Source organism: Leptodactylus fuscus, chromosome 4 (genome assembly GCF_031893055.1).
Source record: "Leptodactylus fuscus isolate aLepFus1 chromosome 4, aLepFus1.hap2, whole genome shotgun sequence".
In the NCBI taxonomy this organism is placed as follows: Eukaryota; Metazoa; Chordata; class Amphibia; order Anura; family Leptodactylidae; genus Leptodactylus; species Leptodactylus fuscus.
Genome location: NC_134268.1, coordinates 26,889,469 through 26,917,147, shown reverse-complemented (window position 1 = coordinate 26,917,147; position 27,679 = coordinate 26,889,469). Strand labels below are relative to the sequence as shown.

Genomic DNA, 27,679 nt, shown 5'->3' with positions numbered 1-27,679 from the left:
CTTGAGTAGCAAGAGCAGCGCTCCCAAGGCTGAAGGCCTGACTACCGTTCACCAACTACCTCATTCCATGTCAAAAGAAAAGACAATAAAGGTGACGTGTATGTGGAAGCATCGGGTATACCATAAACGCCTTGCAAAGTGGGATGCCAGCAGGAGACTCCCTACTATGACATCCTTATGTTCTAAAATGGATCTAGAATAGGGTTGTCTTAATGAGGCTTCACGCACAACCATAGTACAGATCTAGGTTTTACCTGCTGTGGGCTGATAATATACCTGCCTCTGACTTTATACGGCAGCATGTTATCAGGCAATGCTGTATGACGGACTCACATAGAAGGGCCTATGATGTCAGTTTTAACTATTCTAACATTTTTGACCTGGCTGAAATGTTCATTCTGTTCCATAACATCACACCACTGACGTCATTACATTTCCTTTCTTGTAGTCTGTCCTTGTGGGGATCTACTTCTCAAATCCTCAGCGACTGGATGTCTATGTTAATAAGGTGTATATAAACCCTACAAATATACAGTGGCAGGAATCGGACTATACACTGAATGCCCCTACTTATCAGGGTAAGTTGTTGGACACTCCATCGCCACATCTAAATGGAAAAGTGTATTTTTTGTTAATATCTATCTGATTTTGGAGAGGATCTGCCTGTACAATGTTCAATACAATGGCAAAATACAAATGGATCAGTTTACAGATAGAGTCCAGATAGTCCTACCATGTTCTTCTTCTAAAGGTGGGCACACATTTGGTCAACTTTGGCTAAAGCTACCAATTATGACTGACCATCTAATGTGTATTGGAATCACCACACTACCCCCCTGAGAGGTGCATGGCAACTGCTTATTTCCTTCTACCTATTTAAAACACTTGCATGTTTGACCAAACCTGGTCTGGATGAAGACATGTCCATTTCATGGAGAACAAGCTTAGATATGGAAGGTGACACTATGGGGCCAATATGTAGTATGTAGAGATGAGCGAACACTAAAAGGTTCGAGGTTCGAAATTCGATTCGAACAGCCGCTCACTGTTCGTGTGTTCGAACGGGTTTCGAACCCCATTATAGTCTATAGGGAACATATACTCGTTAAGGGGGAAACCCAAATCCGTGTCTGGAGGGTCACCAAGTCCACTATGACACCCCAGGAAATGATGCCAACACCTCTGGAATGACACTGGGACAGCAGGGGAAGCATGTCTGGGGGCATAAAAGTCACTTTATTTCATGGAAATCCCTGTCAGCTTGCGATTTTCGCAAGCTAACTTTTCCCCATAGAAATGCATTGGCCAGCGCTGATTGGCCAGAGTACGGAATTCGACCAATCAGCGCTGGCTCTGCTGGAGGAGGCGGAGTCTAAGATCGCTCCACACCAGTCTCCATTCAGGTCCGACCTTAGACTCCGCCTCCTCCGGCAGAGCCAGCGCTGATTGGCCGAAGGCTGGCCAATGCATTCCTATGCGAATGCAGAGACTTAGCAGTGCTGAGCCAGTTCTGCTCAACTACACATCTGATGCACACTGGGCTCTGCTACATCAGATGTGTAGTTGAGCAGAACTGGCTCAGCACTGCTAAGTCTCTGCATTCGCATAGGAATGCATTGGCCAGCCTTCGGCCAATCAGCGCTGGCTCTGCTGGAGGAGGCGGAGTCTAAGGTCGGACCTGAATGGAGACTGGTGTGGAGCGATCTTAGACTCCGCCTCCTCCAGCAGAGCCAGTGCTGATTGGTCGAATTCCGTACTCTGGCCAATCAGCGCTGGCCAATGCATTCTATTAGCGTGAGCTGAGTTTGCACAGGGGTTCTAGTGCACCCTCGGCTCTGCTACATCAGATTGCTACATCTGATGTAGTAGAGCCGAGTGTGCATCAGATGTGTAGTTGAGCAGAACTGGCTCAGCACTGCTAAGTCTCTGCATTCGCATAGGAATGCATTGGCCAGCCTTCGGCCAATCAGCGCTGGCTCTGCCGGAGGAGGCGGAGTCTAAGGTCGGACCTGAATGGAGACTGGTGTGGAGCGATCTTAGACTCCGCCTCCTCCAGCAGAGCCAGCGCTGATTGGTCGAGTTCCGTACTCTGGCCAATCAGCGCTGTCCAATGCATTCCTATTGGAAAAAGTTTATGTCACAAAAATCACAATTACACACCCGATACAGCCCCAAAAAGTTATTTTTAATAACATTCCTACCTAAATAAAGGTTATCCCTAGCTATCCCTGCCTGTACAGCTATCCCTGTCTCTTAGTCACAAAGTTCACATTCTCATATGACCCGGATTTGAAATCCACTATTCGTCTAAAATGGAGGTCACCTGATTTCGGCAGCCAATGACTTGTTCCGATTTTTTCCGATGCCTCGGGTGTCGTAGTTCCTGTCCCACCTCCCCTGCGCTGTTATTGGTGCAAAAAAAGCGCCAGGGAAGGTGGGAGGGGAATCAATTTTTTTTGGAGTTTGCCACGTGATGTTCGATTCGAATCGAACACATCGAACAGCCTGATATCCGATCGAACATGTGTTCGATAGAACACTGTTCGCTCATCTCTAGTAGTATGTCATTCTTAATCAACGGCTGTGCTGCCTTGAGGTGTGAGGAGTCTGATCATTGATCACTGTTGTAAAGTACAGACCGGTACTAGAAGTATCTCTGGATAATTCCTTGAGATTATTGTCAGCTATGAAATTAAACCTGTTATTGCCAATTACATTCATTATCTCTTACATTATTGGTAGGTTGTGTGACTGTTGTCTCTTCTTCTGACAGGACAATACATGCCTCAGCTCAGCTCTACAGTTCTGGGAGAAAACTTCTTTGACAAGGACTATAATCTGCTGTACGTCCTGGTCAGAGGATCCACTCCTGTAGAAATACACACGTCTCCTCTCATTGTTGTCTCCTTTAATCTGCCGGCGATGACTGTGGACCAGTTTTACGGGGACAATCTTATCAGGAACCTCGCACTTTTCTTGAATGTCCCAGCGAGCAAAATTCGTATTACAAACATAATTGCGGAGGGTTCCAGACGCAGAAAGAGAGCGGCAGGAGGGATCAGTGTATCCGTGGAAATTTCCGATCCACCAACTCAACAACTGAACTCTACTACTAACTCTACAGGTAAGTAGGAAACTATTAGCTTTGGAATGAGATAAAACTACTGAGAACAATCTGTAAAGGGGTTGTCCAGCCGGTAACATTTTAGGTAAATGCAATTTCAGATGAACAACAACTAACATGACTAATTACACGCTGTTATTATTTATTCAACAACAGCTTGACCGAAATGCAGAAGCAGTGTGTGAAAAATTAAGTACACCCGTTGTGGAAAAGCAGCTTCTTTTGTTGCAGATTTTGATGCGGTTATTTGAGCCAAAGCCAAAAATGGATTGAGCAGAAAGTAAAAGTATAAGAACTTCCATTATCATTCCCATTCCTTTTGTAGCCATTTTTGTGCCCATGGTCGCTGCTGAGGCCTGTGACTGCTCTGATGTCATGACGCTTGGTGTGCCTAGGTCACCACTGCGGACCAATCACAGGCCTCAGCTGTGCGAGAGAGCATCAGATGTTGCAAGGAGGCCTCAAAGAGGTGAGTATAAATATAAAAAAAATATATTTTTTAAAATTTTTACACCTTCCCTGGACCTCCACTTATTATATTCTAATAATAATTTCACTTCCGGTTCTAACCAAACTTCTTGGACCCAAAATGAATCAGGGACCCAAGTCACCTAAACCTTAAATTATTCTTGGGAAATTTGGCCATCTCTAGCACTTTCCACAGTGTCGGGGGTTTAGTGCAGGGCCTGTGTTGTATCCATCCTGGCTGCTGACAGGTATTCTTTTCTGCTTATTTGCTTGTCTTTGGAGTCTCCATTTGCATTACTGTAGCTCAGTCTCAATTCTGAGGCCTACTTGGCTCATGAGCAGCTTAGCTCCTTCCCTTCTGGTACCACACTTAAGACCATGTCCCTCTTCTCTTATCAATTCTTCAGAGCTTCTCAAATCCAAGGGACCAGCTCCAATGGAGATGCTTGGCCATAATGTGCAGAGTCACATTTGATGAAAACCAAACACAACATATTAGCGAAAACACATCATACCAACTGTCAAGCATAATGGTGAAGGAGTTTTGATTTGGCCTTGTTTTACTGCCAGAGAACCTGGGCACTTTGCAGTCATTGAGTCCACCATGAACTCCTCTGTATACCAAAATACTCTATACTCTCTAAATGTGAGGTCATCCATCCAACAGCTAAAGCTTGAGTGAAACTAGATCATGCAACATGACAATGATCCCGAGCACATCAGTAAGTCTTCCAGCTGTGGTGGGACCTTAAGAGAAGTGTACGTAGATGAATGCCTACAAACTTCAATGAAATGAAGCAAGAGTTAGTCAAAGTTCCTTCAGAACAACGTATGAGACTTATAATGCTGCTAAAGGTTCTACGAGTTATTGTTCATGGGATGGGCTTTATTTTTCACACATGGCTTTTCCATGTTTGTTAAACAAATGAGATGGTGGAATCTGTTGTGTTGTTCATCTGAGGCTTCATTTACCATCTAAGGACCAATTGTTTTTTAATTATGTCCTGATCCATAAAAGCCTAGAATTTAAAGAGGGCATATCTTGTTTCTGTCATGACTGTGAGGTTTTTAGCACACATTTTAATCATATTGTGAGAGCCCATCTGCCAGAAGTCTTAGCAAAGGGGAGTGATTTATCCTTCCTTAGAGCAATGGGAGAGAGCTGCTGCAGGAGACAGTGGCCTTCCAGGTATAGGAGAATTATGGGGTGTAGCTGTATAGCTGTTCTCCATACTGTAGAATTATTTATTTTGTTTCATATGAAAATCAGAGAAAAAATATGGTGTCACAGGAGAGAAGATTGTCAAGGGAAATTCATGGATTTTTTTTTTTTTTTTTCATTTAATGTTTCCAAAATTCAAGATTTTTTTTTTTGTAAAATTATAAATTTACGTTTTTCATTTTCCAGATTCCTTCCAGTTTACAACACAAGAGCCACAAAGCTATCCAGGCTCTTCTCATGTTCTTCCTCTTTGTGTTCCTGGAGTTTATTTTAGGCTATTGTGGATTCCCAGTAATAATCTTCTGCTAATTGATCTTGTTCTTTAGGTGACCTGTCATACACAGATTTCCAGTCTATTAGTAAGACCTTGGCATCTTCCGCTATTAATGGAAGTCTCAGCTCCGAGTTGAACATCACAGTGTCATCATTGTCCATTTCTGACCCGGTTCCACCTCCTAGTGATCCTGCCTGGAGTCAGGTGATTTCTCCCACACTCCTATTCTGTTTCCAGATCATTGCCACCCACAAAGGTGTCATTATGTATAACATCACATAAATCTTAGGAGACTGCTATAATAGTATAATGGAATATGTGTCTAGTGTGAGTGATACATTTAATATGGGTCCAGTGTGTGAATGGTGTGTGTGATATGTGTATAGTGTGTGAATGTGGATATCATTTAATGTGACCTTGCGTTAACCCACTGAGATTGGGTCATCCAAGGGCCAACATAGACCTGGAGCTGACCCTAGGTAATGGAATTGCAGTATAGACTGAAGAAATTAGGAGCCATACCACCACAGAACCAACCCAGGTCACAGTGACCTAGTAATGTGATGTTTTACAGGTGGCAGCTGAGTCTGAAAACAAACCCCAGTCACCTACCGTAAACTATTTGGCTGCTGTATCTACACTCAGAGTCGTCCAAGAACCAGTGGCTGGAGTTCCTGGAGAGAGACTTTACCAGCAGCCATGTGTAATGGCTCTAGACTCCAATGTAAGTAGTGTGCATGTATGTAATCATGAATCCACTCATTGTAATTCAACTTGATCCTTGGATCTACTCCATACAGGGGCACATGACCCCTGCAGTGATCACTCATCATTCCTTATATACACATTTAAAAATTTAAAGCAGTAAATATATTGGTTTCTATGGACACTGATACTTTCCTTGTTAGAACTGACTGTACAGGGGTTGTCTAACAGTGGATATTATTGGCCTATCGTTGAAATATGTCAAAAATAGATTTTTTAGGGGTCTGAAGCCAATCAGTTGTGGCCATACTGGACTATTGCAGCTCAGCTTTTAGGTTCATCTTGAATCAAGTACTCATTTTTTTCACTTTTTTTTTCCGACATGTTTTTTTCCCTTCAAGTTTGGATATTCATGGATGCAGTATGGAGATAATGGGAGGGAGGAGGCCCAATATGGCAGCTATTCTCTCCCTCTTTTGTCATGGTTTTGGCACTAAATCTTCTTATAGGAAAGTGTTGGGGGGGAGTCCCACTTGTGTGATTGTAAAGGTTTCCTCTTTTGTGCTTCCCCTGAATGTTGGAATTTCAGGATCCCATTGAGGTTGGGTGAGGATGAGATGCAGGAGAAGCAGGATTTCTGACAGACACTCCACCGGATATTCTGATCTCCGACACAATCGGGGTTGCTTTTTGTGAGCCATGGGGTTGATGGTGTGGGACAGCCTGCCTTACTCTACCACTAACTAGATAACTGAAGGAACTCTCTGAAATACATCTGCACTACACTGCAAATAACTTACAACTCAGCTACAGTAACAGACTCAAGTTGGCTGAGGGTTGCTAAGTTTCCAGCTAACCCAGCCCACCCTTTAGATATCGCAAACTGGTGCAATAAACACCATAAACAGTATGAAGCATGGAAAATGTTAGCGCAACAATTAGACATTTTACCACAAGAAGAATCTTTGTGGGACACTGTAGTAGGTTCTATATGGGATGTGTACACGGCCTAAACCACTCATCATACAGTTTTTCGAGTTGATAAATCAAGGCATCCACCATCTTTTTCCAGCTCTCTTCACCTTAATGAGACTAAGCTTCAATACCACACACAGCCATGGACAGGGGTAATGCTATTTCTGGAAAAAGCATTGTGAGATGTACCAACAGTCATAGTCACCATATCCAGAGTGTTCTCTTATGTGCTATTTTAGAGTATTATCTCTCTATTTCTAGGGAAACTGTGTCTCTGTAAGCACAAGCTCACTGACACTGACGGCCACCTTGAAAAACTCCAACAACGCCATCGTCAGCAATGGACTGGGTGGAAATGTGACCATCTTATTTGAGAGCTGTTGGGCCAACTACACCAATCTTGTTCTCAAAGTACCAGGTAAACCCCATTGTGTGTTTGGATGTTTGGATGTTTGTGAGTTTGGATGTTTGTTCCTCAATCACGCTAAAACGCCTGGACAGATTTGCATGCAATTTTCCACAAACATAGTTTTCCCTTAGGATTGAGTCATAGGCTACTTGGTGCCACTAAACAACATGGCTTCCTAGCAGGAGACTCACAAAAGCAGGACTCCTAGCCCCAGCTATAGACTCACACACACTGCCTGGCATTTCCTGCCTCAACCTGCCTGCACACTCCTTACTGTCACCTCAGGAGTAGCCCTCACTCTACTCACTGACATTTACATATAGCTTTCCACTATATAACAGATCACATTGTCTGTATCACTACATACATAATATAACAGATCACATTGTCTGTATCACTACATACATAATATAACAGATCACATTGTCTGTATCACTACATACACAATATAACAGATCACATTGTCTGTATCACTACATACACAATATAACACATCACATTGTCTGTATCACTACATACACAATATACAACATCACATTGTCTGTATTACTACATACACAATATAACACATCACATGGTCTGTATTACTACATACACAATATAACAAATCACATGGTCTGTATTACTACATACACAATATAACACATCACATTGTCTGAATTACTACATACACAATATAACACATTACATTGTCTGTATCACTACATACACAATATAACACATTACATTGTCTGTATCACTACATACACAATATAACACATCACATTGTCTGTATTACTACATACACAATATAACACATCACATGGTCTGTATTACTACATACACAATATAACACATCACATTGTCTGTATTACTACATACACAATATAACACATCACATTGTCTGTATTACTACATACACAATATAACACATCACATTGTCTGAATTACTACATACACAATATAACACATCACATGGTCTGTATTACTACATACACAATATAACACATCACACTGTCTGTATCACTACATACACAATATAACACATCACATTGTTTGTATTACTACATACACAATATAACACATCACATTGTCTGTATTACTACATACACAATATAACACATCACATTGTCTGTATTACTACATACACAATATAACACATCACATTGTCTGTATTACTACATACACAATATAACACATCACATTGTCTGTATTACTACATACACAATATAACACATCACATTGTCTGTATTACTACATACACAATATAACATATCACATTGTCTGTATTACTACATACACAATATAACATATCACATTGTCTGTATTACTACATACACAATATAACACATCACATTGTCTGTATTACTACATACACAATATAACACATCACATTGTCTGTATTACTACATACACAATATAACACATCACATTTGCTATTCCACCAAACTTTTTAAAGCACTTTTACAGTTTCACACGTCTGTGTTCGCCCAATTCTCAAATCACCGCAGACGAAGTCGCGGGTAAAAGCTAGTATATATATATATGAGAATATATAATATATGTATATTTAGGTCTGGATTTTGGACTTTACAATAATCTAGCTCCTCAGTGATCCTGATCATTGTCAATGAGTGGAATTTTTTATCATACAGTAAAACAGTCAGTGGCGTTAAAATGGACATGTGCACCCTTAAAGAGGCTTTCCCTTCTCCTTGTTTCAGCTTTACCTGCAGTGTCTGCTGCTTCCTCTATTTGTCCTCCCCCCCCCCCAATAGAGAGATATCAGACTCAGCTTTATCAGCAAACTGCAATTAGCTGAACGGATTGTCCTGCTGGCAGTGATATCACTTGTCCTGTCTCCTAGGTCCGTGGTTATACAACGCTGTGTAAACAATGGGAGAAATAAGGTCACATAGCAGGCAAACAAAGCAGAATTTCTAAAGCAATATATTTAGGAAAAGTCTTCAATTTACATAAGTTACCAGTATAGATAGGATCCTTGAGATGGAACAACCCCTTTAAACACATCTAACACATTATCAAATGGTAATTTAGAAAACATTTGTAAATTAATATGGATATTTTTTGGGGATAGTAATATTTGGATAAATATTGTTCATGACATGACCCCTTGAAAGAGGTTTTCTTGGATTTTTTTTTGATGACCTGTCAGTAGGAAAAGTCATCAATATCTGATTCTGGGGGGCTGACACCCCATCAGCTGATCAGGACTGCTGTTGGGCTTGGTACTATACAGTGCAAGGAGCAGAAGAAGATGACTCCATACATTGCTTAGGGGCCAAGCTGCACTTTTACATCTCCACTTAAAGGGGTATCCCACTAACATTAAAGTTAAACATTTTTACAAATATAAGTAATTAAACATTTTGCAGAGTTTTAAAGATTTTCTCTAAATAGCTTGCAGTAACAGTTTTGTTGTCTTGATTGCTAATGGATACGACCATGAATGCAGGGCCTTTGTAAGGTCAGAGAATCAGCTATGGTTTCCTATTGTGGCCAGGATATCTTCTCCTACATGTAGTGTCTCTGCCCGATAACCCAGCTACAATAAGAAAGTCATGGCTGGGTTTTTGACAAGTCACAGACCACAGAAAGTTTCTGCGTTTTTGGTCATATCTGTTGGCAACCGATCAAGACAACAGGCTCTCACCACTAAGATGGTTAGAGGAAATCTTTAAAACGCTGCAGAATTTTTAACTCCTTATATATGCAAAAATGTTTAGGTTTTCATTATCTACAAATATAGATATGATTATGTTCATGGGAATACCTCTTTAAATTGAAGCAAAGCTGTAGTAACACTGAATGATTACTATACAATATATTTCTGCTTCTAGTTCCATACACTGCATATTACAGAGCCCAGCTGAAATTGCAAACAGTTGATCTTTGCAGGGGCCAGGATCTCAGCTCCCATGATCAGATATTGATGACCTATTTTAGGCCATAAAATATCCCAAGAGCCCCTGCTATTTTAATGGAAACTATGTAGCTTGAACCTACCTATGAGCCTACCTATGAGCCAAGACCCTCACTGACCGGTAAACAATGGAGCTGTGGGCCCTTCATCTTTTCATGTTTTGATGTGTGTAAAAGGCCATTGGTTGGCTCCTGACTTTTGACTATCTCTATTACTTTTTCGGACAATAACTGTAACATTAAAATAAAAAAAGTAAAACTTAATTTTGTTACTATTATTACAGGAAAGGGATACAAGCTTGAGTTTGTGCTAAATAATGTCTATGCACAGACAAGGTCATTTGATGCCCAAAATGTAACAACCACAACAGCAACAACAACCACAAAAACAGCAACAACAACCAAAACAACAACAGCAAGCACACCAAAAACAGCATCAACAACAAACACTACCAATACAACTACTGGTGGTAATGATGATGGAGACGCTGCTGTGGCCATATACAGTCCATTCCAGACATTGTTGACGTTGGCCATCACCTTGATAACTGTGAATCTATTACTGGACATGGTGTAAGGACTGGTATGAAATTATACATGTAATTATCAGTATATATGACGACCATTAGGAGAATGTTTATAGTAGTGTTACTGGGGTTTTTTAACGATAATTTGTAAACAAATTTTGTAAAGTTTTGTACGATGCTTGATAAATGTAAGTCTAACATTTCTGTCCTGACAAGTTACTCCACTTACGATGTCAATCCATTATTGGACTAAGGCTGCAACATTTTCTTTTGACATTTTAAAAAGTGACATTTGATAAATCTGCTGTACATTATCCGGATAGGCCATTCATGCTCATTTTCCCACCCATTTTTCAAAAGTGGAGTGAGCCGTGTAAAAATTTACAGAGATGCAAAATTTTGAGCAAATAAAACCAAAAAAGTTGTGCAGCAACCCAGTGCGAAAAAGCAAGGACATTGGGAGTGGTAGTCAGTTACAGAGGAGCTCCAGTGACTATAGATGGTTTGTCCAGCACTCTTCCCTGTAGTATTCCCTGTAGTAAGTTTCCCTAACCCTGATGGTGGTTGCAGTGTCTGTGATGGTGAATGCAGGATAGAGGACTCAGAAAACAGTATGAATGATCTAATCTACTTGGAATAAAACAAGTAACACAACAGCAACTCTTCCATGTAATGCTCAGTTCTTAGGAACACCACAAGGCTGGTGCTGAGTGATAGAATGACCTGACTTATACAAGGTTGTATAATTTAAAAAAAAAAGAAAAAAGGCAGAAAACAAATTAAAAATAAAAAAGGGAAAAAAAAAATGAAGTGAAATAATATATGAAAAATAAGAACCACACGTACATCACAGGTTCTAGCCCCACCCCAAGTGACACAGCACATCAAAATTACCGTAACATAGAGGGGAAAAAAATATATTAAAAAAATTGTAGCACTTTGTACTATAAAAAAAAAAACATGAAAAGAGAAACTTATTTTTGTTTTTTGCATGTTTTTTTTATATACAAGAAAATGTAAAAAAAAAAAAAAAAACACCCTATATGTCATCGAACTTTACTGGACTTCCATAGTATACTGCATAAGAAGAATAAGTTACTAAATTATTATACATAAGGCTAAGGTTCTGTTCACACTGCATTTTGAGTCTGGTCACTGAGACTGATCATATAAATGGGGATCCTGTGTCTTGTTTGAAAAGAGTAATGGCTGTGAAGCTCCATTCAGAGTCTATGGAACTGATGGATATAGATAGTGAGCCGTGTACTTGGCTGTCTCTAATAGTCCAGGACACAGTGAATGGAGAACATGGGGGAGCAATGGAGGACACGGGACATCACTTGGTGGAAGTCACATCTCTATCCATCACTTATCACCAGTCTTGTGAAATCCCCATAAATATATGCATTTTTTTAAGCCAAGGATGAATCTGATTTAGACCTTACATATCCGTCTATAATGGAAATCACTGGAGCAATGGAGACTTGGTAATAGAGAAGATCACCAGTATGGAAATAACATTCTCCCCATTACCCTGAGAATCCATCAGCAGAATACAGACTACTGCATGTGACAACCTGTATTCTTCATGTGGTACACTAAAGATAGTGTATATGTAATATGGAAACATATGAGAGGACTGCTGTGTATACAGGTCTCCTATATCATCGATCCTTCCCTTATACCTGGTCCTTGTATATGGTGGTGGTGCAGCGCCCAGAGAGCAGTGTCTGTAACATTAATCTGCATCTTTCTATTTCCACAGATAAGGACAATTCCTGAAGACTGGGTTTTATGATCCATGGAGGCATCTTGGATACTTTATCTCTAACCCTGTAATATTTTCTGTCTGCTGTAATATAATCCATGTAAATTCTCTCCAATTAAAAAGTGAAAGCAAAAGTGGCCATAAAGTTATAGATTATAATGTTTAACACTGTGGAAGTTCTCCCATCTCTAGTCCCAATCCTACAAAGTCTCATTTTGTCTTGGATTCGAATGAGTTGGCCCTTTGGTTGGTTTCGGTCCGAACTTGTTCTGATAGAACCGGAAGTGAAATTATTATACTCTGGAGTCTCTTCAAACCTCAGAGTCTAATAGGTGGAGGCCCAGGGGAGGTGTAAAAAATAAGAATCATTTATACTCACCTTCCCTCACCTCTTCTGGTCCTCCTTGTGGCGTTCGGCTCTCTTTCTGTCTTCTTCTGGCCTCCTCCATCTGGGGGTGCTGCATGACCTCATGACGCTCGGCAAACCACATGTGACCACTGCGACTCACAGGCCTCAGGAGTGACCCTGGATTATGACCTTGTGACGACCAGAAGAGGACCAAATGTGCCAGGTGCTGCGAGGAGGCCTAGAAGCGGTGAGGGAAGGTGAGGATGAATCTTTGTTATTTTCACACCTCCCCTGGGTCTCTACCTATTATACTCTGGAGTCTGAAGGAACCCAAAGTATAATAACTCCACTTTCGTTTCAGGGGTGACAAATCCCAAAAGTTTCATGTTCAACAAACACAAAACTTTTGCAAAATTTAGGTTGAATCCTGTTTGATCTAAACCGCTTCTCTCATCTGTAATTGGGAATTAAAATAATTCTGTACAATTTTGGAAATATTGTAGCAATAAATTTCTGAGCATAAAAAGAGTTATTGTCTGTCTTACCTAATTAGTTGTAGAGTAATAAATAAAATATTGATAGGGTAATAGAGAATACCATACACGGGAAGACTGAAACAAGCGATGACGATGTAGCAGAATTCAGGTTGTCAGATGCAGCAGAGAACTATGTAATGGATCTGCAGTGTGACATAGGGCCGCAGGTTATAGTGGCAGTATTTAACCCCTTCCCCCCTTAAACATGGCGTCCGCTCGGGAGCAGAGATGCTTTGCAAATGAAATATGCAGCAGATGGTGTAAAATAAAAATTGACATTTTCCCAAATAGGCCATTTCAGGGGCAATATGTTACACCCATCTCATGGCACTGTGAAGTCATCTCTCCAGTTTTTATGCTCTTTTTCCTGGTTTTGTAAACACTAGGTTTGAGTGATTGGGAACGGAAAAGATCGAATTCCGATCAGCGATCGAGTAAATTTCACTATCGCGATCGGAATTCCGATCCCGATCTTTTTAGGCGGGATCGAGGTCGGAGGTTATTTCCCGCAATGCTTTGCTACTTGCCAAGCATTGTGGGAAAAGCTAACAATGTTAGCTAGGTCCCATAGGAATGAATGGATGCAGCCGGCACACAGCCTGTGTCGGCGTCTGGTCACTTAACCCCCTGCACACCGGCTGCGTCCATTCATTCTAATGGGAGACTAGCTAAAATCTCTAGTAGCTTAAGGCTTGGTTCACATATGCTGATGTGTTTTGTCCATAAGAGTCCACGTGAGGACCCCTACGAACGGAACACAAGCGCAACTGCAAGCGCTGTGTAGTTCAAGCGCACGGGCCCCATAGACTATAATGGGGTCTGTGTGCTTGAACTGCACAGTGCTTGCAGTTGCACTTCTGTTCCGTCCATAGGGGTCCTCACATGGACTCTTATGGACGGAACACATCAGCATATGTGAACCAGGCATAACACTTACTTGCACGGAAGCGCTGCCGCTGGGCTGATCTCCCTGTTCTCGCTCTCACATCTCCCTGCCCTGTGCAGGTAAGTGGACTCCAGGGGGGTACTAAGTAGCCAGAGGATATTTTAAAATCACTACACAGCGTGGAGTCTAACAATTAAAGCGTTCAATTTTTAGACTCTATACTGTGTAGTGAATAAGATCGTTTTTTGAAATCTTCGATTATTAAAAAAATCCCATTGACTTGCATTGGGATCGGAATTGGGATTGGGATCAGGTTCAAATGGAAAATGATCAGAAATCTGATTTTAAAAACGATCCTGAAATCTCAAGATCGGCTCAACCCTAGTAAACACCCTACATGTGGCCCTAATCTTTTGCGTAGAAAAACAGCAGGGTTCAGAAATGAAGAAGCACCATGCAGGAATGTGGCCTAATTTTGTCACTTATACTGCATTGGCGGCAATTGCAGAGGGTCTGAGACAAAATAAAAATATGGACCTCCTATTTTAGAAACTACTCCACTCAAGGGGCTTAGAAAGCATGTTTAACCCTTGAGTATTGCATTATTTTAATTTCCAAACATAAATGCTTAATAAAAAGTCAAAATTCCAATTTTTCCAGTTGTCCACCATTTCAGTGCCTGATATGTTGCTCCCAGATTGTGACAGTAGACACACACTCCAAAAACTGTTTGGGTTATCCTTGGTACAACAGCTTTTGGAGTGTTCATCCCTGACAAAAAACTGTGCACCAAAATGACTTATTTATGGAAAATTTGTCATTTTCACTTTGCACAGCTGATGGTACATTAATTTCTAGAAAATAAATGAACGCAACACTCGAGGGGTAAAAATGCTCACTGTACCTCGGGATAAATTACTTGAGGCTCACACAGCTTATCCATTTCCCTTCCTGCCGCAGCCAGTTTTCTCCTAAAGATGCAGCAATTTTTGTTTATTATTTTTTTGTCATTGTATTGTAGAAGATATATATATATATTTACATTTTTGGCAATATAGTCATATAAGAGCTTTATTTTTGGGGGATAAAATGTACTTTTTAATGACACCATGTTGGGGTTCCTATATCTTATTGACTAAATTTTATTAAATCATGGTGGGATTTAAAAAAAAGAAGAAAAAACATCAAACTTGGCCTTGCTTTTTAACAATTACATTTTTTTTGCCCTTAGCCATAAAGCATAGAGAGGCATACATTTTTTATTTTTCTGTTGACAGAGCTGGTTGAGGGTTTATTTTTACAGTACGAGATGTGATTTTTATTGGTACCATTTTAGGGTTCACCTGATATATATATTTTTTTTTTTTATCACTGTTTAATGAATATTTTGTGACACAAGATGAGGACCTACACTATGTGGTGTTGGTGGCGCCCTCCATTAGTAATGCTGGATACAATATGGTGTTGGCCCACCCTTAGCCTTGATGACAGCTTCCACTCTCGCAGGCATACATTTAATCAGGTGCTGGAAGGTTTCTTGGGGAATGGCAGCCCATTCTTCACGAAGTGCTGCACTGAGGAGAGGTATCCATGTAGGTCGGTGAGGCATCCATGTAGGTCGGTGAGGCATCCATGTAGGTCGGTGAGGCCTGGCACCAAGTCAGCGTTCCAAAACATCCCAAAGGTGTTCTATAGGATTCAAGTCAGGACTCTGTGCAGGCCAGTCCATTACAGAGATGTTATTGTCATGTAACCACTCCGCCACAGGCCGTGCAGTATGAACAGGTGCTCCATTGTGTTGAAAGATGCAATCACCATCCCTGAATTGCTCTTCAACAGTGGGAAGCAAGAAGGTGTTTAATACATCATTGTTGGCCTCTGCTGTGATAGTGCCACGCTAAACAACAAGGGGTGCAAGCCCCCTCCATTACCGATGGAGGGCGCCACAAACTTGTAAGTCATTTCCAGCCAGGTGTCTGGATACTTTTGATCACATAGTGTATGTGCTATTAAAAAAAGTAAAAGGTAAACACAAGACATTTCTCCTCATTTATTTTTACATTATCTTGCACATTAAAGTAAACAAATAAACATGGAAAAATAAAAACAATATAAAATAAAGCCCTATATATCACCAAAAAGATGGAAAAAAATGGAAAACAATGTTATAGCCCTCAAAACTGCATGTAACAACAATGTGTCAGATTCTGAACCAGGGAGGACATCCCAGTACTGAAGTGGTTAAACACCTAAAGACACGGCCAAAAAATGCCTGGAGGCTGAGGCCCCATGTTGCGAAAACACAGATTTTTTTTGTTGCAGATTTTCTTGCAGCTTTTTGAGACAAAGTCAAGAATGGCTATAAAAGGAATGGGAACCATAGAGGAAGTTCTTATACGTCTACCTTCTGCTCAATCCACTCCTGGCTTTGGCTCAAAAAACTGCAGCAAAATCTGCAACAAAAAAAGCTGTGTTTCCGCAACGTGGGGCCTCCGCCTTAGTCTAAGAGCACATTCACATTTTTCAAAATACTGTAGTGTCACATTATGTAGCATTAACTTTAACTTACCAATTTTGAAAAAATGTGAAATACTATTTCAGACAGTCATACCACCCAAATACATTTACTAGCGCATCTCAATAAATTAGAATATCATCAAAAACTTATGGACTGTTGCTCAGTGGTGAAAGGTGTTTTCATTTGGAAATCAAGGTCCAAGAGTCTGGAGTAAGGGAGCCTTCACACAGAGTTATGCTCTGCTCATTCTGAACGTAAACTCGTTCAGAGTGAGCGGTGTAAAAACCAGATCCCATTGACTTGAATGGGTGCCGGCATACGTGCGCTCCCCATTGAAATCAATGGGGGGCTTTTTTCCCTATTGTTTTCAATGTGATACACGTGTATGCTGGCACCCATAGAAGTCAATAAGATCTGTTTTTTACACCGCTCACTCTGAACGAGTTTTACATTCAGAATGAGCGGAGCGTAACTCCGTGTGAAGGCTCCCTAAGAGTGGAGAGGCTGTACACAGTCCAATATATTTTTTCTTCCTTCTGACACATCAGAAGAAGAGTCAAATGATGATGTCAACCAAGCCAAAAAGAAAAAAGTGTCCTAGTCATGGACTGAGGAGAGTGAGATCAGCATGAGAAGTGACATAGTGTTGAGGTAGCAGCAACATAAGGAGGCCAGAGAGTGGCAAAGTGACATAATGTGTAGGTGGCAGCAGCATGAGGAGGCCACAGAGTAACCCAGTGACAGAGTGGGGAAGTGGGTGGCACAAACAGTAGCCGCTGACGATGGTGGCTGTAAGAAGGAGCAAATGGCATCAGATGTGTGGCATAAGGAGTGTTGCAGCATCAGAATTGTAGCTGAGGCAGATAGCCAGAAGAAACTGGTCTCTTATGTCAAGGTTTGGGTGAGGCAACATGGATGGTTTAATCTGATACATCAGGCTTTGGTGGGTGAAAATCCTGGCTCATCCATGCCTGATTCATCTTCACAAAGTTTCATCTCTCCACAGTTTGGGTGGACAAGTGAGTTTTCCTTGGAGTAACTATGGCCCCTGCTGAACTAAACACTACCTCACTATTGGTCAGGCAGGACAGCTTTTCCAGGGCAAACTCAGTCAGTTGCAGCCCCAAATCTAGTTTGGCTGCCCAGTAGGTCAGCAGATCTTGGATGACGGGTGGTAGAGTGCACTCCAAGTATGTCACCACCTGCTGCTTCAGGTTCTGCTCTGTGTCTAGCTACTGGTGAGTAGTTTCTTCACTATGCTGGTGAAGAAAGCTGCTTATCAGCGAGTCTACTTTAGGCTCAGGCTGCTGCGGATGGAGCAGATAGAGCTACTGGCGAACTGGAAGAAGGACTGGGCGATACCATGTCATGCATAATAATCCTTTTCTTTTGCCACAAATGCACAGCAAAAATGACTGTAATTTCCACCTTACAACACACAATGGTGAAATAGCCACTTATTTCTCCCCGCTAATAAACACCAAGAAAAGGGGTATTCATAGGACTGTGACATCACAAGGCTGGCTGACTGCTGACTGGCTACACACATGACATTGTGGGTGATCCTGCATTCCAAGAGTTCCTTGCCCCTTGTCTTAACATGTGCAGAAGCCATTTTATTAAAAAAATGTGATTCGGAAATCCAGATTTGATGCGAATCAAATATTTCCTGAAATTCAGATCGATTTCCCCTTTATCAGCTTCCATTCGCTCATCCTCTACTTATAGAATCTGAAAAGAATGAAGGGTGATTAAAGTTTGATGCCAAAATAAAGCAGGGATATGGTAAATTATATGTATGAAGTAATTTGGGTAGTAGGTTTATGTATATGGAAGATGTCATATAAAAGCTGAATTTTTCCCAAATTTTCCTATTTTTTTACAATTACCGTATTTTCCGGACTATAAGGCGCACATAAAAACCTACGATTTCCTCAGAAATCGTAAGTGCGGCTTATAGTCCGGTGCGGCTTATATATGGATGGAAGCGGCGGCAAAGACTGCGTGCCGCTTCCATACATACATAAAAGGCACCGTAAGGGTGCATTCACACTATGGAACGCCAGCGTGTATCACAGCCGTACACGCCGGCGTTACAGCAGGGCTGCCGGACACTTCCTATTCATTTCTATGGGAGCCGGCATGCGAGTTTAATCTAACGTTTACGGTTGGGCTCTATCAGCATGATTTTGCTGATAGAGCCCCTCCTCGCCTGCCGAGCGCTTCCAATAGAAGCGGCTGGCACGCGGGGGGTTAAGCGGCCGCTGGCAAAGTCTGCCTGCCGCCTCTTTCAACAACATATAATGCGCACCGGACTGCGGCTTATAGTCCGGTGCGCCTTATATATGAACCGAGACGGACTATAAGGCGCTCATGGGCAATGCGGCTTATAGTCCAGTGCGCCTTATAGTCCGTAAAATACGGTAAACACAAAACATATCGACAAAATTTATCTCTGACCCAAAAGTACAAGAAAAAAGAACAAAAAAAATTCTCATATGACACGTCAGAAAGTGACACGTCAGATTTTAAAAATGAGGCCAAGTCCTTAAGGTGGTTTTAGGCCGTGTCCTTAAGGGGTGAATGTTCTTCTTTACACCCGAAATAGAAATCTGTAGCAGGGAAAATACCAGACAATCACAAATTGGAATGGCATCTAGAGAACTTTTCTTATTTAATTTCCTCATCCTCACATTCAAGAAAACTAAGTAACTTATCTATCTAATATGTTTACAGAATTCGAGATCTAATGTAGAAATACAACCAATAAAAGTTCCCTCTAACTCACTATTAGAAGCCTGGGAACTTTCAGGACATACTGTACATATAGCATGTTAGCTGCTGTGGACGTGCCAATGGTTAGCTCACAGAAATATAAGTGGCAACTAAAGTGGATGATATTCGATGGATGTGCTACAAAAAATAAAAAAATTAAAAAACCTGCTGCACAAATTCAATGTGTTATATGGTTTCTTTAGAAAAGGTCATCAATATTAGATCAGATCGCCTGTACTGAGACATCACAGTAATGTTTACATATCGCGAGCCATACTGCTTGCTTGCCTTATAAACTGTACCGGAGAGTCTAATATTGATGCCATATACTAAGGATAACCCGAGAACCCCTTTAGGCTAAGGCCCCATGTAGAGAGCCGCAGCAGAAAAAGCTACCGAAAAGACCTCGGTGGAAACCCATCGTGTTTTTTTCTGCAGCATTTTTCTTTGCAATTTCGCAAACAAATTTCGAACAGTACTCGCTCATCTCTAATTGTATTTATTGCTTGTTTTGTATTTCATATTATTAAAATGACTGCTGTGGCCAATTAAATCCATCTAGTAGTTGTGTGTTTATTCTGGGAATGAGTGGTGGGTGAACGGAGTCAAATATACCTCGTCATGATTTCTAGTATTAATCTTTAGAGATGAGCGAACAGTAAAATGTTAGAGATTCGATATTCGTTATGAATAGCATCTCAATATTCAACTATTCGAACGAATATCGAATCCCATTATAGTCTATGGGAGAAAATGCTTTGCTACAGGGGATCCCACCATTCGACTCAGGAGAGTCACCAAGTCCACTAAGACACCCACAGGAAATGACGCCAACACCCTGGAAAGCAACTGGGACAGCAGGGGAAGTATGTCTGGGGGCATCAAGTACCTTTATTATGTCGGGATCCCCTGTCAGCTTGCGATATACCGGAGCGGACGTTTTCCTATAGGAATGCATTGATCAGCGTTGATTAGCCATTCTACGACATTCGGTACTGGGCGGGGAGACTCCCCGCCAGCGCCGCACCTCCTATGAGGCGACCTGAAGCGAGCACTTCAGGCGGCGCTATGGCAGGGCCTCAGGGAGGGCGGCATTTTTTCTTACCTTACCCAGTCCAGGACAAGCTGTCCTGGACTGGCTTAGCATGGAGCGGTGGATTGCGGAGGCCGCTGAAGAAGCGCTGCTCCGGCAGCCTCCCCTCACACTCAAGCAGAGAGCAGGCCTGCTCTCTGCCTGTGAACGGTACTAAGCCCCGCCCCTTCGTTAAGCCCCGCCCCTCCGCTAAGCCCCGTCCCTCCCGGGGCGGCTTTCTGTCGTTCGCTTCGGGCGGCGAGAGGGGCAGGTTTACCCCTGCTCCCCGGCCACACTCTCCTAAGCCCCGCTTCTCTCCTGACTAGTATTATAGAGAAGGAGGGTCTTAGGAGAGTGTGGGAGTCTCCCCGAGGGCATGGTGCTCTAAACCGGGACCATGGACCGAAGTGGACCAAGAGCAAAGAGCTGCAGGTAAGCGGACACCGGGGGGAGGGGGTTAATCACTACACAGCGTGGGGTACATGCTGTGTAGTGAATAGGACAATCTCCCACACTGCACACTCAGCTGGCTATTCCTTAGTAGTACTAACACGCTCAGCTCAGCTATTCCTTTAGTAGTTCCGAGCCATAGGAATGCATTGACCAGCATTGATTGGCCACTGTACGGGCATTCGGCCAATCAATGCTGGTCAATGCATCCCTATGGGAAAAAGTCAGCTCGTGCATATCGCAAGCTGACAGGGATCCCAACAAGATAGAGCCCCAAAGAGCTGGGTGAGTGACATTCCCCCCTAAATAAAGGTAATCTCTAGCTAACCCTGCCTGTACATCTGTCCCTGTCTCACATTCATATAGTTCACAGTCCCAAATTAGTCGAATGGTAAATCCACCATTCGTCTAAATTGGAGGTTATCTGTTTCCGGCTGCCAATTCCTTTTATCCAATTATTTTTCACTGACTACCTTGTTGTATTTCCTGTCCCACCTCCCCTGCGCAGTTATTGGTGCAAAAAACACGCCAGGGAAGGTGGGAGGGGAATCGAATTTTTAGTGAGTTTTACCACGTGGTGTTTGATTGGAATCGAACACTTCGAACGGCCTGATATTTGATCGAATACCAATTTGATCGAACGCCGTTCGCTCATCTCTACTAATCTTACTCTTACTCTAAGTTTTCCTTCTATTCCAACTATTGCTGGAATTCTTATTATTTTTATAGAGTTGTGCTATAGCCTATGATTCAGTGAGATGGATCACTTTTTGTATGTCCACCATTGACAGCAACAGAAGGCTGAAAACAAATTCACAAGCTTTTTATACTCGATATGACATCAGCACTGTAAGGTGCACCTATCACTATCTGACTGAGAGGCTATCAGATGTTGCTAAAACATCACAGACAGTGTGTGAGGCATTGTCGAGTCTCTAAGGGACTGCTTTGATATAACTTTATGGGAAGTGTTTCAAGACTCATTTCCAGAGGACATTGAGGGACTCACACACTGCATAACAGACTACATTAATTTCTGTGTGGACAGCACGGTACCAACTAGGAAGGTGAGGTGTTTCTCCAATAACAAACCATGGATTAACTCTGAGATTAAAACTCTCCTCAAGCAAAAAAAGAGAATTTTTAGGTCTGGGGACAAAGATGGCCTGGGGGCGGTTCAGAAACAGCTGAGACAGTTGATCAGAGAAGGGAAAGCCAACTACAGACGGAAGATGGAGCTACAGATGGGGGAGGGTAGAATCTCTGAGGTGTGGGACAGCCTTAAGGCAATTTCAGGACACAAGGAAAAGACAGGGCACCGAACAGTAAGTGGCAGGAAGTGGCTTAACGAGCTTAATCTATTCTTCAATAGATTCGACTCCAAGCAAATGCTCCCTCCACCAGCATGTCAGCCAACCACCCTCCCCTCACACACCAAGACCCAACCCCCACCGACCTGCGGTCAACTGCAATCTGACTATCTGATCCTGCAGGAGTCTCAGGTGTGTAAGGAAATGAAGAACATTAGAGCGAACAAAGCGGGGGGACCAGATGGTATAAGCGCAAGAGTTCTTAAAATGTGCAGTGACCAGCTGTGTGGTATTATAACGCACATGTACAATATGAGCCTGAAGCTGGGGGTGGTACCTCAACTGTGGAAAACATCTTGCGTGGTACCAGTCCCAAAGAAACCCAATCCGATGGGCTACAATGACTACCGACCTGTAGCACTGACATCCCACCTGATGAAGGTCCTAGAGAGACTGGTCCTGACACACCTACGCCCCCTAGTGAGCTTCGCTCTGGACCCCCTCCAGTTTGCCTACCGGCCAGGCATTGGGGTAGATGATGCCATCATCCACCTTCTTCATAGAGCTCTCTCTCACCTGGAGAAACCCGGGAACACTGTGAGAATAATGTTCTTTGATTTCTCCAGTGCGTTCAACACCATTCAGCCAGGGCTACTGAGGGAGAAGCTGAACCTTGGTGGTGTGGACCATCACCTGTCCAACTGGATCCTAGACTACCTGACAAACCGCCCTCAGTATGTGAGAGCCCAGGACTGTGTGTCTGACACTGTGATCTGTAGTACGGGGGCACCTCAAGGTACAGTTCTTGCCCCATTCCTCTTCACACTGTACACTGCTGACTTCAGGCACAACTCATCCAGCTGTTACTTACAGAAGTACTCCGATGACTCTGCTATAGTCGGCCTTATCACTGATGGCGATGATAGGGAATACAGAGACTTAAACCGGGATTTTGTTGAATGGTGCCAGCAGAACCAGCTCAGGATTAATGCTGGGAAGACCAAGGAGATGGTGGTGGACTTTAGTAAACGGAGAGGTGCTCCGACCCCGGTGGAGATCCAAGGAACATGTATTGAGATAGTCAGGACCTATAAGTACCTGGGCGTGCTCCTCAATAATAAACTAGACTGGGCTGATCACCTGGAGGCGCTGCACAGAAAGGGCCACAGCAGACTCTACCTGCTCAGGAGGCTGAGGGCCTTCGGAGTCCGGGGGACACTTCTTAGGGCCTTCTTCAACTCTGTGGTTGCCTCAGCCATCTTTTTCGGTGTGGCCTGCTGGGGAAGCAGTATATCAACCAGGGACAGAAATAGACTTGACAGGCTGATCAGGAGGGCCAGCTCTGTCCTGGGGAGCCCCTTGGACCCAGTACAGGTGGTGGGTGACAGAAGGATACTGTCTGTGGTGACCTCCATGCGGGAGAACAAATCCCACCCCATGTATGGGACCCTGATGGGACTTGGCAGCACTGTAAGCGACCGTCTGCTTCACCCCAAGTGTGAGAAGGAGCGCTATCGCAGGTCCTTCCTTCCAACCGCGACCAGGCTGTATAATCTACATCAGACCAAACGAAGAGCTCTCCGCACAGAGAACTAATGATTATGAGGATGACCATGAGGTCTTCCTCTTTCTCTTCTGTTTTTCCTTAGCTGCCATGGACTCCTAGTATATCTTCTCTTCTCAGCTTATCTGTGTCTACGTCTGTAACATATTACTCTGTATTATCCTGTATCTGTATTACTATGCTGCTGTAACACGCTGAAATTTCCCCAAGGTGGGACTATTAAAGGATTATCTTATCTTATCTTATCTTATTTCCTGGTCAAACACTTGGCGGTGGCCATTTTCTCGTAGCATGGCCATTTTTATTCATCTGAATCGAATCGCCATTTGTTCGGTTTGAATAAAAAAAACAAACAATTTGGAATATTCAAATTGAATCCAGTTAGTTACAAACCGATTTGACCATCTATAGTCCTAACACAGTCATATGAAGACTGTGAGTAACTTCTTTTTGGGCAATCAGTGATTCTACCACTTACACTACTGTAATCAAAAGTATCCAGACACCTGGCTGAAAATGACTTACAAGTTTGTGGCGCCCTCCATCGGTAATGGAGGGGGCTTGCACCCCTTGTTGTTTTGCGTGGCACTATCACAGCACAGGCCTACATAGATGTTTTAAACACCTTCTTGCTTCCCACTGTTGAAGAGCAATTCAGGGATGGCGATTGCATCTTTCAACACGATGGAGCACCTGTTCATACTGCACGGCCTGTGGCGGAGTGGTTACATGACAATAACATCTCTGTAATGGACTGGCCTGCACAGAGTCCTGACTTGAATCCTATAGAACACCTTTGGGATGTTTTGGAACGCTGACTTGGTGCCAGGCCTCACCGACCTACATGGATGCCTCACCGACCTACATGGATACCTCTCCTCAGTGCAGCACTCCGTGAAGAATGGGCTGCCATTCCCCAAGAAACCTTCCAGCACCTGACTGAACGTATGCCTGCGAGAGTGGAAGCTGTCATCAAGGCTAAGGGTGGGCCAGCATTACCAGCATTACTGATGGAGGGCGCCATGAACTTGTAAGTCATTTTCAGCCAGGTGTCCGGATACTTTTGATCACATAGTGTAAATGGAATTGCTGATTGCAGTAAAAGAGATCCAGGGAGCCAACAGTTAATACTGCTCTCTACATCTCCTTGGGCACAGTGGGGGTTAGAGTTGGGGCACTGTTGGGCACAGTGTGGGGATGGGTGGGCCCCGATGCCCACTCTTATTAAGGCTACTATGCTGTATATCTGTATAGCAGCCCTAAAAAACAGTAGCCTATGCCACAATGCAAAACATGGCCCCTTAATTATTGCACATAATTTATAGAACCTCTTATCGGGCAGAGGGGGCTTTTTGTTCCCCTCAGGTTCTAAAGCTCATCCTCCATTTGTTATGTCCTGTTAGACTTTTATGTAGAGTAACTAGTGAGTGAGTAGTACTCGATCGAGTAGGTATTCGATCGAATACTACGGTATTCGAAATACTCGTACTCGATCGAGTACCACTCGCTATTCGAATGGAAAAGTTCAATGCAGAACCAGCATTGATTGGCCGAATGCTATACAGTCGGCCAATCAACGCTGGTTCTTGTCCTACCTTTAGAAGTCTTCTCCGTGCAGCTTCCCTGCGGCGTCTTCCGGCTCTTCATTCACTCTGCCAGGCATCGGGTCTGGGCAGAGCTGACTGCGCATGTCCGCTTGTGGTGCAGGCATGCGCAGTCGGCTCTGCCCAGGCCCGATGACTGGCAGAGTGAATGAAGAGCCGGAAGACACTGCGGGGACGCTGCACGGAGAAGACTGCTTGGAGGATCCAGCCCGACCCTCACTCGTGGACTTGGTAAGTATAATTTGATCGAACGTTGCCTACCCCTGGCTAAATTAAAAATTTTTTTGATGACATATCGAGCTTTCGGGACTCTATAGAGGTCTCTTCATCGGGATGGTATAACACAATTTCTGAAGGTAGGCATATATATATATATATATATATATATATATATATATATATATATATATATATACAGAGGAGTGGAGTGTTAGATGCAAAATAGATGGAAAACAGAACATGTAAATAAACAGTTTAAAAAAAACATATATATATCAGTTCACAGGAAAGTTCTCTGGGTTTATGGCTTCTTTGATCAGTGATGTGTTGTCTAGTGGTTGTAAAAGGTCATAAAACCCTGTGCCTGATTTAACCCCCTTTGGAGAGTGTTGAAGGTCATCATAAGTTTAATCTCCCATAAGCGGCGATCTTTTTTGTTTATAAAATTCCCTCTCAGTACCAGGATCTTCATATCCTGGGTCATATTATGATTTTCATTGCAGAAGTGTTTTGGCACCGGGAGGTCCATTCTTTGCTCTCTAATCGTATGTCTGTGTGAGTTCATCCTCATCCTAAGTGACTGTCCTGTCTCACCTACATACAGGCCCCCAGGACACTTAGTACACAATATCAAATACACTACATTAGGTGTGCTGCAGGTGAAGTTACCTGGGATCTTGTAGTGTCGATTAGAGTTCGGGATCTTTAATTTATCAATGGCATTTAAACTGCGTTTACGCCCAGTGGGGCTTTAGCCTAACTGTAAGTTGTTCTGACAAAAATACGTCACACTATGACAATGACAAATTCCTCAAGTAATGTGAAGATGTTGAACACAGTTGACACAAAGATATGCAATATAAATACAGAGAGGTAAAAGAATAAACCAGTCTGTCTGCAGAGCAAGACGTACACCTGTCATCTCCAAAAACATCAAAGTCTGCTCACTGACATAGCATCCAGGTAAGTGGATAAGAACATGAAGTGACAGCTAAGACAATATACATAATGTAAATGTAATGCAAATTATTACATAATATTATAGATGGATAGATACAGATAGATGAATGCAATATATAGATAAATGTAATTTCTTTTACAAATGAAAAGTTCTAGAACTTTCTAATATACTAAGGACACTTTTATTAAGTACCCGGTCAATTTCTCTGGTGTAAAAAGTTCCAAACCTCAGTTTTACAACTTTAAAAAAAAAAATTAAATTGTTGCAAGTGATGTTTCTACACTTCCCTTACCATACTCCGAAAAGGAGACATGGCCTTGTTATAAATTAGGTGCGGTATATTTTCTGCTTGCACAGGGGTTATCAAGACTGGCAGCTGTGTCCGCTATGAGATTTTTGCTACGCACATCCTGCAGTGAGCCCGTCCTGTGCAGCCTTACCCTTAGTGAGTTGCATTATACTCCGGAGCAGGATTGTCTGTAGGGCTGAAGGAACTTGTACAGGTTGTTGTGATTGTACGTACCGTAATTTTGTAAATGTGGAAAATGTGTTCTTATGTTTTTTTTTCTCACCTATGCACAGACTTGCTAGTAATCTTCATAAATTATTATGGTTTTCTATTTTGTAAGAAAAAAATATGGGCTGTCCAAGAAACCAAGTTAGCCTAAAAAGCCCCATGTGGCGGAAATGCTGCTTTTTTGTTGCAGATTTTGTTGCGGTTTTTTGAGCCAAAGCAGGAGTGGATTGCATAGAAGGAAGAAGTATAATAGCTTCCTATATATTTCCCATTCCTTTTGTAGCCATTTTGGCTCAAAAAACCGCAAAAAAATCTGCAACAAAAAAAAAGCTGTTTCCGCAAAGTGGGGGCTTAACCTAAAATTGTATTGTTACCAGGAACCTAATTCATTTAATCTTCTGTACATTTACATTGTAGATATTGGAAATACAAGTATTAATAATATACTTATTATAGGATAGTGAGATGTTATATAATGGGGATGACTGCTGTCACATCTCAATGTTTAAGGGGTTTTTCCAGGA

At 42.4% G+C, this 27,679-nt stretch overlaps 1 protein-coding gene across 1 annotated transcript in view; it reads left to right on the top strand.

Annotated features, from left to right (window-relative positions):
• The window catches only part of LOC142200096 (fibrocystin-L-like), a 207,602-nt gene extending 195,123 nt beyond the window's left edge, over positions 1 to 12,479 (top strand). Inside the window, exons 72-78 of the mRNA XM_075270160.1 lie at positions 449 to 578; positions 2,774 to 3,124; positions 5,141 to 5,292; positions 5,663 to 5,812; positions 7,030 to 7,186; positions 10,384 to 10,682; positions 12,392 to 12,479. Coding sequence (XP_075126261.1) covers positions 449 to 578; positions 2,774 to 3,124; positions 5,141 to 5,292; positions 5,663 to 5,812; positions 7,030 to 7,186; positions 10,384 to 10,676 — 1,233 coding nt within the window. The 3' untranslated portion in view covers positions 10,677 to 10,682; positions 12,392 to 12,479. The remainder of the gene's footprint in view (positions 1 to 448; positions 579 to 2,773; positions 3,125 to 5,140; positions 5,293 to 5,662; positions 5,813 to 7,029; positions 7,187 to 10,383; positions 10,683 to 12,391) is intronic.
• The last annotated feature ends 15,200 nt before the right edge of the window (positions 12,480 to 27,679 follow it).